The following is a 15,748-nucleotide window of genomic DNA, read 5'->3' on the forward strand; positions in this document are numbered from 1 at the left end:
AGAAGTGAGCAGGATTCTTTGGTCATTGGCCTTTTCTTTAAGGAGGAACTATCAACCTTCATTGCACAGATTTTGTCTACTGTTGAGATTTTGGGTGGAGTACCCTCTCATCCTATCCTCCTCTCAGAACCCTTTGGGATTTTTAAATCATTTTAAAGCTTTCCTGTTGCCGGTTGATAATACTTCTTTGGGAAATTACAGATGGGAAATTTAGATTGGAGTACTCTGAACTTTTATGTGGTGGTCTTTAAACATGCAGATTGGTTTAAGCTACTTCATGCAGTGATCTCAGCTGTGATAAAAAGACTGTTATACTGGAGGAAAGTGGTGCTGCATTGAAGGAACCTCAGAATTGTATAACAGAATCTTTGTTGAAGCAAGCTCTTGAAGTTTCTGCTCTAGGCTTACAAGCAGCAGTGTGCGGAGGTTACATAACCCATTTGGATGTTCAAAAGATATTTGACAAAGTACTTCATCGAAGACTTCTGAAGAAAAAGTCATAGGATAGGAGGTAATGTCCTATTATGGATTAAGAGCTGGTTAAAATGTAGAAAACAGAGTGGTAAATAGTGGGTTCTCCAGGGGTCTGTACTGGGACTATTGCTTTTTAACATATTAAAGATTTAGAGATGGATTGTGAAAAATTGCAAGAGGACCTTAGGAGACTGGGCATCAAAACGTCTGTTGACGTTTAATGTGAACAAGTGCAAAGTGATGCGTATGGGAAAGAGGAACCCGAATTATAACTGTGATACAGGGCTCCACGTTTAGGAGTCACCACCAAAGAAAAGGATCTAGGTGTCATCGTTGAGGATACTTTAAAACCCTCAACTCTTATGTGAAACAGTGGCTAAGAAAGCAAATAAAATGTCTCCACAGGCGTTTAACACCATAGTTTGGCAGTGGTGACCTCCACAGATGGATCTGATGGCCTCGGTGGTGAATACTAAGATGCCTCATTTCTACAGCTGAAGACCAGCACTTGGAAGTGAGGGGTTGGACTTGTTAGTCCAACCATGGCCAGAGATTGAGCTCTTGTACATGTTTCCTCCATGGCCCATGCTCAGCCGAGTCATTCGCAGGATTGCAATCAATTCTGGCTTAGTAGCCCTAGTGGCACCTGACTGACCTTGCAGACCATGGTATGTGGACCTAGTTTGTCTCCAGAGCGATCAAGGCCTCAAACTTCTGTACAAGGGTCCTAGTGGATCTTCTCATTTGAGGATCGGTCCCTATTGAGAATCTGGAAAGCTTTGGGCTTGCAAGGGCTCAATATTGCTCCATATGAACCTTTACAGGAGGCTTGCCTCCTCCTCCTCCTCCTACTATTTATCACTTCTGTATAACAGAAAGACATACACAGCACTGTACATTTTGACATTTAATAGTTCCTGCTTGGAAGAGCTTACCATCTAACTTGGATTTTACAGTTAAAACAGTATTCCTGATGGTGCACATTGGTAAGACAGGTTTCTGAGTTAACAAGTTCTTTCCTGCAGGGAGCCATTCCTTCAGTTCACAGAAGCTGGTCTTTCCTTGCGCACTGTTCCGTCTTTCTTACCTAAGGTAGTATTGGCCTTCCACATTAATCAGGAAGTCCATTTGCCCACTTTTCACCCTACAGGGTCTAAGAGAAAGGATAAAGCATTGCATTTGCTGAATGTCAAGTAAGTGCTGCTCTGGTACCTCAAAGTTACCAACGAGCTTGAAGGCAATAAAATAGAAGTAAAGGATTTCAATCTCCTGGGCTCTTTCGTAAACAAAGTAGTAATTAGCAGGGAAGAAATAGTCCACAGAATAGCAATGGGTTGCTCTTCAATGAAGGCTCTTGACAAAGTATTCAAAGACAAGGAAATGACACTCCAATCGAAGATCAGACTTGTCCATGCACTCATTTTCTCCATGGTCAATTATGGATGCAAAAGCTGGACACTGCGGAAACAAAACAGAAAGATTGATTCATGTGAGCTTTGGTACTGTGGGAAGGATTTTGTTTGCCATGAACCGCCAGAAGCACTAACAAATCGATTCCTGAAGAGATCAAACCGGCTATGCCACCCAAAGCCCAAATGATGAAGTTACGGCTATCTTATTTTGGTCACACCATCAGAAGAAAAAGATCTTTGGAGAAGGACATTATGTTTGGGAAGATCGAAGGAACCAGGCGAAGAGGGTGACCTGCAGTCAGATGGCTGGAAATGTTGAAAACAACCATGGGGATGATACTGGAGGACTGTACTGGACTAGCACAAAACCAATCTCTTTAGATCTGTAACTCATCAAGTCGCTAGGACTTGAACATCAGTTGATGGCACCTAACAACATAATTACATGGGGAGGTTTTATGACTTGTTAGTGTGAGTTAGTTCACCTTGGATTAGCATCTCCTTTGCTGCCTTATTTAAAGGAAAAAAAAAAAAGGGGGGGGGCGTGATTCACTAAGGTTTTGACACCTACAGGCAGTTAATACAAATATGTCAAATATAAGCAGGTCATGCTGCGAAATAAAATTGTTAATGGAGCGGCACAGCTGGATCCTTCACATTGTCAACCTAGTATCAGAGTAGTGCAGCAAAGAAGGCTGCTTCTGTCATGAGGGGGAAGGATGAACTGCAGTGCAATCCTGCAGGATTATTAGCAGTAAAGTCTGAACAAATCCACACAGCCCTCTTTGCAGCTGCTAAGACAACATGATGGCCTTCATGAGCTTTCAGAAACATAGGAGCAGGTGTCAGCTGGTGCTTGGTAGGCAGATATTTAGATGACAATGCTAGCCAGCCTTACCATTCTCCTGTCCTTTGGTGCTGGGATTTTACTTTAGCTTCTTGTTAACTGCCATATGGATAGACTATTTTTATTTTATTTTATTTTTTTTAATATTTTATTTATAAATTTTTCATTCTTACAATATTTTAATTATACATATAAACTTCGAATAATACATGAAAAATTGTGATTACAAATAATTCAATTATCATATAAGATATATCCCTCCCATTTTTTTCAATACTTAAAACCATATAATATACATTCCCTTCCCCTCCCCATTCTAATATACTCATTATTGTGATGATTTATTTATTAATTTCTATTCTTACATCAATTAATTCACATATAATATAATTAATTATTTCATAACATTTGTAATTACATTCTATATATCATATCATAAATAGTTAATCCAGAAATTATATAAATCCCTCCCCATTCCTATATATCTATTATAAATGTGCTAAGAAATCTAATCAGTAGAATAATTTGTCAATGGTTGCCATATTTTTTTAAAATTATGAAGATTCCCTTGTTGTAACGCTATTATTTTTTCCATTTTGTATATATGACAGACAGAGTTCCACCAGAATGTATAATTTAATTTGGTGTAGTCTTTCCAGTTTTGAGTTATTTGTTGCATGGCGACTCCTGTCAATATTAATAGCAGCTTATTATTATTTGCTGAGATCGGACTCTGAGTTCTCATTGCAGTGCCAAATAATATGGTGTCATATGAGAGTCCTACATGATTTTCTAATAATTTATTAATTTGGGGCCAAATTAAATTCCAAAAGGCATTTACACAGGGACAAAAAAAAATTAAGTGATCTAACGTCCCTATTTCTGTTTTACAATGCCAGCATCTATTGGATCTAGTGCTATCTATCTTTTGCAGGCGCGTAGGGGTCCATAATACTCTATGTAATAAAAACATCCATGTTTGATTCATAGATGCTGACTTTGTAGATCTTAATCTCCAGGACCAAAATCGTGGCCATTGAGAAACAGAAATTGTCTGTCCAATCTCAATACTCCAAATATCCCTAAGTCCATTTTTCTTTTTTTTATTTAAAAATCCATATATTAATTTGTACCATTTTGCGGCTTGGTGTCCCAAGAAATCCGCCTGGAAACATAGAACCTGTAGACTATATTGAGTATTAAGATTTTTCCATTCAGGGAACCCTGCCTGAATGGCCTGCTTCAATTGCATCCATTTAAAATATTGTGATTTATTTAAGCCAAATTTATTTTGCAATTGTGAAAAACTAAGCAGTGAACCTTCTGAAATGACATCATTTAATGTTCGTATACCTGCACTTATCCATTGTTTCCAGACGATTTTAAATCCGCCAATTTTGATCCTGGAGTTTACCCAAATAGATTGATTTAGTGATTTAGAAATTGGATCTGTTGATAGGTTATTTATATATCTTAATGTTTTCCAAGTATCTAATAAAATTCTGTTATCTTTATATCTTCTAGGCATTGTTATACTAATTAAATGATCTAAATGTAATGGGAACAGGAGCCGCCATTCTAAATATAGCCAATCTGGTACATTCTCCATGAGATCTGGGAGGATCCAATACATACCCTGTCTTAGAATATAGGCTTGATGGTACCTATAAAAATTTGGAAAATTTACCCCTCCCTCCACAATTGGTCTTTGTAAAGATACTAAAGCTATTCTGGGTCTTTTCCCAAACCAAACAAATTTTGTAATAATATTATTTAATTTTTTATAAAAGGACCCCTGAAAAAATATTGGTATCATACTCATTTGATAACAAACCACAGGCAATATCATCATTTTAATTGTTTGAACTCTTCCCCACCATGAAAGATGTAAAGGATTCCATTGTTCACACATTTCTGTAATTTTTTTCAATAAAAGTTTTTCATTTTCTTTGACTGTATCATCTATTGTATTTTTGATCATAATTCCTAAATATTTTATTCCTTCCTCTTTCCAAATAAATGAATATGAATCAAATAATCCTTTGGTGCAGTGAACATTAATAGGAAGAATTTCTGATTTACTCCAATTAATTTTATATCCAGAAAATTTTCCAAATTCCTCTAGAAGATTAGGTAAATTTGGAATAGTATTCCCCGGTTCTCTTAAATATAATAAGATATCATCTGCATCTGCAGAAAGTTTATATTCCCAGTAAGAAAATGGGATTCCCTTTATCTCCTTAGTTTGATTAATTGCAATTAACAAGGGTTCTAAAACAATATCAAACAGTAAGGGGGACAAAGGACATCCTTGTCTAACTCCCCTTTGCAAGTTAAATCTATCTGATAAATTGTTATTTATATATAATCTTGCACCAGGAGAGCTATACAAAGTCTGAATCATTTTAATAAAATCGGGTCCTATTCCAAACCATTCTAGAGCTTGATACATAAATTTCCATTCTACTCTATCAAATGCTTTTTCTGCATCTAAAGATAGCATAAAAGTTGGATCATTCATATTTTTTGCTAAGTTTAAAGAATGAAATGCTAATCTAGTGTTGTGTGATGAATGTCTTTTAGCAATAAATCCTGTTTGATGTACATCAATAATGAAAGGAAGAGCTTTTGCCAATCTTATTGCTAGTACTTTAGAAATTAATTTACCATCTACATTTAGTAAGGAAATAGGCCTGTAGTTTGAAACCAAAGTAGGATCTTTGTTTGGTTTTGGTAAGACAATAATTAGTGAATCAGCCATTGTACCTGATATATTTCCATTATTCATTTGATACTGATATAACTTTAATAGATATGGTAAAATAATGTTTTGAAATGATTTATAAAATTCAACCGTATAACCATCACCACCCGGAGCGGATCCAACTCTAAGAGACTTCAATGCTGATTCTATTTCTTTTAAAGATATAGGTTCTTCTAAACTTCTTTTTATATGATCTGGAACATTTGGTCCAATAAATGAATTTAAAAAACTTAGTCCATCTCGTTCTTTATTTTCATAAGATTCAGAAGAATATAAATCTTTATAAAAATCAAGAAACTGTATTAAAATGTCTTTATTATTAGTGTGTGTATTACCTTGTATATCTTTTATTGCAATAATCTTGGATTTTCTTTTTTTTGCTTTAAGAAAATTTGCCAATAATTTTCCAGCTTTATTTGAATTTCCGTAAAATTGAACTTGTCTATTAAATAAATCTTTCCTCACAAATTGAGAAGAAATCTCATTATATTTAACTTTTAGTTTTAATAAATCTTGTAATGTATTATTTTCCCATTTTTCAATTAATTTATTTTCTAATAATTTAATTTGTTTTCCTAATTCAAGAAACTGTTTTTTATGTTGTTTGTTAATATATGCTGAATATGAAATAATATTCCCTCTCATTGTTGCTTTAAAAGCATCCCATAAGATTTCAGCATTAATATTATCCGAATCATTAATTTTTAAAAGTACTTGAGTAGTTTTAGTGCCTGTTTGGAGCTGGAAGGGTGAGTACTTCAGCTTAAGCAGTTAATTCTCTTTCACTCATATAACCAAGTTTTAATCCATTTAAAGTCATTAAAATCTTATTAGAAAATGTTAACAATCACAGAAGGCGGCCTGGAGTGAGTCAATTGTGAAATTAAAAAAAACTTGAGTAGTCAAAAACCATTTTTAGGAGAGAGCAGGAACAAAGGCCTTGAGCATGTGCAGATGCTCAAGGCCCAGCGAACAGGAGGACAGATCTTCGGGCACCGGCACCAGCATGTCCTGTGCATTGGTACCGGTGTCGGGTCCCAGATGGAGGGGTAAGTGATGTGTTCGGGTGGGTGATGGGTACAGGGAGGATGCTGGATTGTGGGGGGAGGCGCTCGTACATCAAGGCAAGCTCAGTTTGTGAGGTGCTGATTTTGCAAATGTTTTGCAAAACACTCACAAACCGGTGCACTCGTAAACCGAGGTACCACTGTATATATATTGAGATCCATATGTCTGTCCCCATAGGCTTCATGTTGACCACTGATAGGCCTCCCTGTTTAGTAGACTCCATCCTGTTTATATCTTTCTGAAGATATGGTCTCCAGAATTGTACAAAATATTATAAATACATTCTCAACTGAGTCTTATACAGGGGCATCATCACCAACTTTTTCCTATTGGCCATTCTTTCTAGCTTTTGACATCACCTTTTCTACTTACGATCATTACATATGATCACACCCAAATCCTGTTCAACTTTTGTATACAGCTCTTCACCTGTTATACTGTATTGTTCTTTTGGGTTTTTGCAGCCAAAATGCCTGCATTTTTTTAAACCTGCATTTTTTAAAGCATTAAATCTTAGCTGCCAGAGTGACAGAACCTTAGACAGTATAAGAGTACAGCGCTCTTACATATAGTTTATCTGAAACAAGTTTGGTTATTCTTATTGCTGTTATGCCATAGTTATATAAGAGCAAAAAAGTTGCCATACTGGAATAGACCGAAGGTCCATCTAGCCCAGTATCCTGTTTCCAACAGTGGCCAATCCAGGGCACAAGTATCTGGCAAGATCCCAAGGAGTAAAATGGATTTTATGTTGCTTATGCTAGGAATAATTAGTGGATTTCCCCAAGCCATCTCAATAATGGCTTGTGGACTTTTGTTTTAGGAAATTATCCAAACCATTTTTAATCTCAATCTGCTTAGCAGTGTTGGCAGCACAATTTCCAGCATTGGTTGGTATATTGCTTTGTCTGCTGAGTCTATAACGGACAAGTTATTGAATCTGTACTTGTTTTGTTATATAGCTACCAAATTCCAGATTATTCTTCAAGCTTTGCTTGGTCCTTTATTTCCCACACTATCAGGGATGTCTGTCTACCCTATTGCAGATTTTGGTGTCATTTGCAGAGGCAAATCTCTTATTAGACAGCCCTTCAGCAATATTTTTTCTAGTGCAAAAGGTATACGAGTCTTGAACATCTGGGTTTTATCCTTCATTGGTTGAGACCCTGCAGAAGGCATAAATTACATTCTTTCTCCACCTCCAGCTCCTCAGTCTTCCTTCTGAAAGTGAGACTGAAAGTGTCTTTCTGATCTGCTGTGAGATCATTTTTATTTATTTATCTTTTTTTTTTTTTGGGGGGGGGGGGTTATCCGGATTTCGAGGCTTTCAGTGCTGCAGAGGTGCCTAGCAGTCCTGGGATAACTCTGGCTATGAGAAGAGACTTTCAGTGCGGAGGTCTGTCACTAGCAGGATTCAAGTTTATTTAAAATTTTTTATACCACTCAATCAGACTTCTGAACGGTGTACAATAAAAATACAGTTTTCAACAAAAATAAGGTTTGCATTTGACAATTAAAATCTACATGACATACTCAGACAAAGACGGACGGGAGCAGATGGAACAAGGGGTAGGAACGAGCTCAAATTTCTGGGTTATTGTAAAGTATGACACCCCTCAATATGGAAAATGGTGATGCTTGGGGCTCCTTTTATCAAGCCGCGCTAGCGGGGTTAACGCGTGCAACTTTTCATCACGCGATAACGCACGCACTGGCTAAAAACTACCGCCTGCTCAAGAGGAGGCGGTAGCAGCTAGCGTGGCTTGATAAAAGGAGCCCTTAGTGCTGAGAGCACCAGTTTAATAAACCATTAAAAAAATCAGTCACCCATAAAGATCTGTATCAAACTGATGTGCACAGTTCTTTATTGGGTATACTATAATCTCTGCTACAGACATGATGGTATCTGTCAAGTTCACTGAACTTTGATTTTTCTTACCAGTATATGCAGACAATGAGTTTAATGGCTTTTTCATCTCACTAGCTAAAGATTTGTGAAATATCGAGATAAGATTTAAAGATGGGTTATTTACATAAGAATGTGCTGTACATTGTATTTAGTTATACTATTGCTGTTTAGATCAGTATTTTCCCCAGAAGCATTCTGATTTTCTTTAATTTGTGACCCACCTTGAGTGACAGAGTAGCCTAATGGTTACAGCAATGGGCTGAGAACCAGGGCGTCCAGTTCAAATCCCATTACAGTTCCTTGTGATCTTGGGCAAGTTAATTAACCCCTCATTGCCTCAGGTACAAACTTCAATTGTAAGTCCTCCAGAGATGAGTAATATGTACTATACATAAATGTACACTGTTTTGATAGCTTTCATGTGAGAGATAAGAAGTTTTAGAATAAGATTTAAATAAAAATCCATATACTTTGGGAGTCAGAGGACTGTAATGCCCAATATAACATAACACTTCTTAGACAGTTAACTAATCTTTTAAGTCTTTTGTATCATGTAGTAGTGCTTTCTTGAATCTGTATCATGTGCTGAAATGTCTCAGTTTTTCCTGTTGTGAACCGCCAAGAAAATAAATTATTATTATTAGTGTAAATCAAGGAGTTAGGAAGTTAGGCAGGCCTGACTGCATTAATCCTGTTAAAATTTTTTATTGTCGTTAAAACAATTAATGGGTTAATCGCGTTAACATGTTAATTTTTCAGCCCTAGTTAAAATATAAATATTCTTTTGTTTCTAGTTTTCAAGGAGAAACCTATGCTTCCTCCCAGCCAAGCTCAAGCTGTTCTCCAAAGAGCTGTGCCTCAGGATTATTCCTACAAACAGTCAATGCTGAATTTATTCAAGAGCGTTCCTTTTGTGCTTCTGTTAATAAGTTATGGTGAGTGGTGACTTTTTTTTTTTTTTGTAGTTAGGTCTGTACTTTTGGTTAATGCTCTATCATGTACACGCCTATGCTCATATACAAAACATAATTTCTTCATGAATAGTAGTGTAGGAGCAGCATGGGTACATAATGTTATGGCATATAAATACAAAGTCTTATTTTTTTAAATACCTAATGCCATTGCGCCTCCAAGCTCTGAATATATATATATATATATATATATAAATATATAAATATATATATATATATATATATATATATATAAATAGTCCCAGATACTATTTTTTGTCATGAATTGCAATATCTAGCTGAAGCATTTGCTCTATTACAATGTATGCATTAAATCAGTTTTCTTCAATAATTTTAAAGTGGGGGCCACTTTGGAGCCAGTGAGCCGCCAAATATCTTCCCATGTGATGCCAGTGTGTCAGACATCTACCCCACCAGCCCACTTTCACATTCTCTTCACCTGTTGAGAAAAGCCTTGTCCTTAATGCAGGTGGCTTTTCCTCCCATCCACTTCCCCATTTCTGTCATGAACTGGTTAGGGAAGCAGTGAGTATTAGAAAAAAAGCCAGAATGATGATAGCTGCCATAGAGGCCTCCGAGGGCCATCACTGGCACCCAAGCCTTGCCACTGATGAATACTGCATTGTGTTAACCACTGCAGGAGTAAAAACACTCCCTCCAGCCTCTCTTCAAGCCACCCCAATAAACTCTATACCTTTGACAGCAAGATGAATATCTTGGAAGAGAAAGGTAAAAGGATTTTAACATCCAGTCAACCTCCACCCTAATGAGGGTACAGTGTTTTAAGCATGAGCTGTTTAAGAATAAAGTGAGAGGGGTATTCTGAAAAGGTTGGAGCAACACTACTTCATTTTACTTCTTTACACCAAATTCTTGATGGGATTGTGCAAAATTTGCGCTTCAGGAGCATCCTTGTGTCATATGGCACGGACAGGAGATGTGGGAGCAGCCAGCTTAACCTCTCGTCTGCATACTCGGATGATAAAAAAGGCGGCCTTTTCTGTTTTCAGGGCCTGGAAATAGTGACTCTTCCATACGTAAGGACGTGGATGCCCTGCAGACCATGAAATGCAAAGTAGTCATCACAGGGTGACTCGGCACTCCCTGGTACAGATGCCTTCTCAGACTTCTTCAGCCTAAAGTGGATTCCTTGCTTGCCCAAGTTACCAAGTGCAGCTCCATTCTGAGTTAAGGTGGTGTGGTGTTCAAAGATATGCAGGACCACTGAGTGGATGTAGTTGTCAGGAGATTTTTCGAGGCAGTGGTTTTGGGAGTCAAAGCAGCATCGGCGGTCCCCCTATATATAGGGGACAGGTTCTCGGCGTTTCTGCAAGCCTGGGTCCAGATTTCATCCAACTGCTGGGTTCTGGACATAATTTGGTCCGGCTATAAGCTGGAATTTGCCCGGCCTCTAACAGATTGGTTTGTGGACTCTCCTGCAGATCCCCTAGGAAAGGTGGACAAGGTTCAAGCTACTGTGAGACGGCCATAGAGCCTGTGCCACCCAAAGATTCAGGCTCAGGGAGATATTCCATATACTTTATCGTGCCGAAGAAAGGCTCCAATGATTGGAGACCCATTCTGTATCTTACTCATAAATGCAACTTTCAAAGTTCCACGTTTTCTCATAGAGACTATTCAATTTGTCTTAGTGGCAGTAACCCCGGGAGACTTCCTAGCCTCTCTAGATCTGACAGAGGCCTACTTGCATATTCCTGTTCTTTTCACTGGGCAAAGCATCATTTCCAGGAGCTATTGGCAGCACATGCCGTGAGAATGAACAATGCTCAAGCTGACTTCCTTAGCAGACAGACCTTGGATCTGGGTGAGTGGGTACTGTCAATGGCAGCATTTCAGGCCATTGTTCAACACTTGGGCCACCCACTATTCAACCTCATGGCAATGGCGAAGAACAAGAAAGCAGACAGGTTCTTCACTTGAAGATCCGAGCCCAGAAGTGAGGGTCTAGACGCTGTAGTCCAGCCTTGGCCTCAGGGCATCCTGTTGTACATCTTTCCTTTATCCCAGGACAAGCAGGCAGCATATTCTTGACTGATGGGTGACGGCACCGACGGAGCCCCGGTACGGACAATTTTAGAGTGATTGCACTCTAAGAACTTTAGAAAGTTCTAGCTAGGCCGCACCGCGCGTGCGCGAGTGCCTTCCCGCCCGACAGAGGCGCGCGGTCCCCAGTTTTCTTAATTCCGCGGAGCTAAGAAGACGCGTGTTTCCAACGGCTGTTGGAAGTTTTTTTCTATTTCACTTGCCTTCCCGCTCGCGCGTATTTTTTTCTTCATATTTTATTTCTTCCTTCTTATTTACCTTTTGTGTAAAAAAAAAAAAATCTTTTTATTTTTCATTTTTTTTGTCGAATCTGACCCGGCGGGGCCTGTTGGCACCATCGAAGCCTCGGGCTTCGATTTTGCTACAGCAGTATTTCCCTTCATGCCCCCGTCACCGGGTTTCAAAAAGTGTCAGCGGTGTGCACGTCCTATCTCCCTCTCCGACCCACACAAGTGGTGCCTCCAGTGTCTGGGTCCGGACCATAGGGCTGAAACCTGCACCCGCTGTAGTTCTTTACAAAAAAGAACTTTAAAAAATCGACAAATTCAGCAGCGGATCCTTTTCGGTACCGTTATGGAAGTTGCACCGGTATCGACGTCGACGACTTCCTCCAAATCGACTCCGACTACCTCGGCACCGCCAGATCCATCGTCGGTGTCGACTCCTGTAGGTAAGCCGGCTAAGAAGCCTTCCCCTACTGTTCTAGGCCCGCCAGTCGAGCATGCAGTGAGCCAAGTCCTGCAGACTGAGCGCCGGCCCCGTAAACGCTCCGCTCCCATTGAAGTCTCTGCCTCGTCATCGGCATCGACTTCTCCCAAGCGTCGAGCGGCACCGAAGGTACCGAGCAAGAAAAAACCGGTACCGGTGCCATCGGGACCAACGTTGGATGAGCGCATTGCCTCTATCCTCCAGGTCCAGCTTAAGCAGCAACTCCAACAGTTGCTCCCGGCTCTATTGTCTCCGAACCTTCCAGTGTCGGTACCGACTGAGCCGTCGGTGCCGTCTGTCGAACAGCCTCTTTTATTGTCATCGACTGTTTCGGCACCGCAAAAATCTTTGTCCATGCCTGTTCTGTCAGCAGAACCAAAACGGCGTGCTACTCCTACGGTGTCGGAGCCGGTACTGTTCTCTGAACCTCGTACCGTTCTACATTCTCCAGGTACCGTATCCACTCGGTCTGGTAAATCGGTACGCAAGACTAAACATACTGATACATCGACTCCACTTTCCCAGGGCCATTTACAATCGGTACGGGACCCTGACTTGTGGGACGATTCAGATGATCCCCTCGGTACCGAGGAGGATTACACATCTGATGAGGAGGAACCATCGGTGCAGGATACTACTGCTAAGCCGGAGCACTCCTCCTTCACTAAATTTTTAAAGGAGATGTCAGACACTCTGTCTATTCCTTTAGAGTCTGACTCTAAAAAATCCAAGGCATTTTTGGATGCCTTGGATTTTGACCAACCTCCTAAAGAGTTTTTAAAGTTACCCCTCCATGACATCTTGAGGGAAACTTTTTATAAAAATCTTGAAACTCCTTTGACAATCCCAGGAGCCCCAAGAAAACTGGAATCTCTGTATAAAGTGATTCCAATACCTGGATTTGACAAACACCAACTTCCCCATGAATCTCTGTTGGTAGAGTCAACCCTAAAGAAATCTGCAGGAGCCAGTATGTATGCCTCTGTCCCTCCTGGCAGGGAAGGAAAGGCCATGGACAAATTTGGAAAGCGTCTTTACCAAAATGCCATGCTGGCCAACCGCTCAGGTAATTACGCATTCCACTTTTCATTTTACCTGAAGCATCTCGTTCAACAGGTAACCTCTTTTCAAAAGTATATTCCGGACCGTAAACTTCCTGCTTTTCAGCAATGTACCTCTAGTCTTTTGCAACTCAGGAAGTTTATGGTCCGTTCTATTTATGATACTTTTGAACTGACGTCTCGTGCTACTGCTATCTCTGTAGCAATGAGAAGATTAGCATGGCTGCGGGCCTCAGAACTGGACGTAAACCATCAGGACCGGCTTGCCAATGCGCCTTGCCTAGGGGATGAGCTGTTTGGGGAGTCCATGGATACCACCACACAAAAGCTCTCCGCCCATGAAACTAGGTGGGACACCTTGTTGAAAAACAAGAAGAAACCTCCTCCTCCTCGTCCATTCAGGCAACAATCTTCATATCAAAGGAGGTTTTCTGCTCGACCGGCTCAGCCTCATCCTCCTCAACCTCGCAGACAGCGTCAGCAGCAGCAACAGGCTCGTCAACAACAGCAGCCCACTACTCAACCTAAGTCGACGCAGCCCTTTTGACTCCTTTCTCCAGGACATTGCCAGTCTTCCTCCCTCATGTCCTCTACCTCAGCCCATAGGAGGTCGACTACAAATTTTTCTATCTCGCTGGGAAGCAATCACCTCCGACCAGTGGGTACTTGCTATCATCGCCCACGGCTACTCCCTAAATTTTCAGACTCCTCCACCTGTAAGTCTGCCAAAAGAGTCTGCTTCCAACAAGGCTCAGTCCCTCCTCCTCGCTCAGGAGGTTCAATCCCTCCTTCTTCTCAATGCCATCGAACCAGTTCCTCTGGACCAGCAAGGCCTGGGATTTTATTCCCGGTACTTTCTTGTACCCAAAAAGACCGGAGATCTCAGACCAATATTAGATCTCAGGGATCTCAACAAATGTCTGGTCAAGGAGAAGTTCAAGATGTTATCTCTTGCCACCCTATACCCTCTTCTTTCTCAGGAAGACTGGCTATGTTCCCTCGATCTCAAGGAAGTGTATACTCACATTCCAATTCATCTGATGTCCAGACAATATCTTCGCTTTCTTGTCAATCAACATCATTACCAATACAAGGTGCTACCCTTCGGCCTAGCCTCCTCGCCCAGGGTATTCACCAAATGTCTGATTGTGGTCGCAGCTTATCTCCGCTCCCACAACTTTCAAGTCTTCCCTTACCTGGACGACTGGCTCATCAAGGCTCCTTCTCCTCAGTCCGTTCACAAAGCCACCGATCAGACCATTTACTTCCTTCGACTGTTGGGGTTCAAAATCAATCTACCCAAGTCGCACCTCATTCCAACTCAGCGACTTCAATTCATTGGAGCCATTCTGGATACTGTTCAGATGAGGGCTTTTCTTCCTCCAAACCGCCTTCACACCATCCTTCATCTCTGTCAGCAGGTGTTCCAGCAACCTTCCATCTCTGCGAATCACATGATGGTGCTCTTGGGACACATGGCCTCCACAGTACATGTCACTCCCTTCGCACGTCTCCACCTGCGTACTCCTCAATGGACCCTAGCGACTCAGTGGTCACAAGCGACGGATCCTTGTTCACGACACATATCTGTGACCTCGTCTCTTCGACAGTCGCTTCTTTGGTGGTTGAAATCATCAAATCTATCCAGAGGTCTACTGTTCCATCTACCTCCTCATCAACTGGTCATCACCACGGATTCCTCCCCCTATGCATGGGGAGCTCACTTGAACGAGTTCCAAACTCAGGGATTTTGGACCACCCAGGAAAAGAAACACCACATCAATTTCCTGGAACTCAGAGCGATGTTTTACGCCCTCAAAGCTTTCCAACATCTCCTTTTTCCTCAAGTTCTTCTCATTTGCACAGACAACCAAGTTGCAATGTACTACATCAACAAACAGGGAGGGACGGGATCCCGTCCCTTATGTCAGGAAGCTCAAAGGATTTGGACCTGGGCGACTGCTCGTCACCTATTCCTGAAGGCAGTCTACATCCAGGGGGAACAGAATTGCTTAGCAGACAATCTCAGCAGAATCCTTCAACCTCACGAATGGACTCTCGACCCCTCGACTCTCCAGTTCATTTTCTCTCAATGGGGCACTCCTCAAGTGGATCTTTTTGCAGCTCCCCACAACCATCAACTGCCCCTGTTTTGCTCCAGACTTTACTCTCCTCACCGTCTGGAACCCGATGCATTTCTCCTAGATTGGACCAATCTCTTCCTTTATGCATTCCCTCCTCTTCCGCTCATGCTGCGCACCTTATTCAAGCTCAAGAGGGAACAAGCCACCATGATTCTCATCGCTCCACGGTGGCCCAGACAGCATTGGTTTTCCCTTCTACTTCAACTCAGTTCCAGGGAACCCATACCTCTTCCTCTGTTTCCTTCACTGCTTACACAGCATCAGCAAACACTGCTTCATCCCAACTTACAGTCTCTGCACCTGACAGCTTGGTATCTCTCGGGCTG

The 15,748-nt window shown here is 41.0% G+C and overlaps 1 protein-coding gene across 2 annotated transcripts in view; it reads left to right on the top strand.

Moving 5' to 3' along the window:
- Nucleotides 1-15,748, top strand: part of FLVCR1 (FLVCR heme transporter 1) — a 107,845-nt gene that overhangs the window by 20,631 nt on the left and 71,466 nt on the right. For both annotated transcript variants that reach the window (XM_033938722.1, XM_033938724.1), the window contains exon 3: nt 9,269-9,409. In XM_033938722.1, coding sequence (XP_033794613.1) covers nt 9,269-9,409 — 141 coding nt within the window. The remainder of the gene's footprint in view (nt 1-9,268; nt 9,410-15,748) is intronic.

The sequence above is a fragment of the Geotrypetes seraphini genome, chromosome 3 (genome assembly GCF_902459505.1).
Source record: "Geotrypetes seraphini chromosome 3, aGeoSer1.1, whole genome shotgun sequence".
NCBI classification, from domain to species: Eukaryota; Metazoa; Chordata; class Amphibia; order Gymnophiona; family Dermophiidae; genus Geotrypetes; species Geotrypetes seraphini.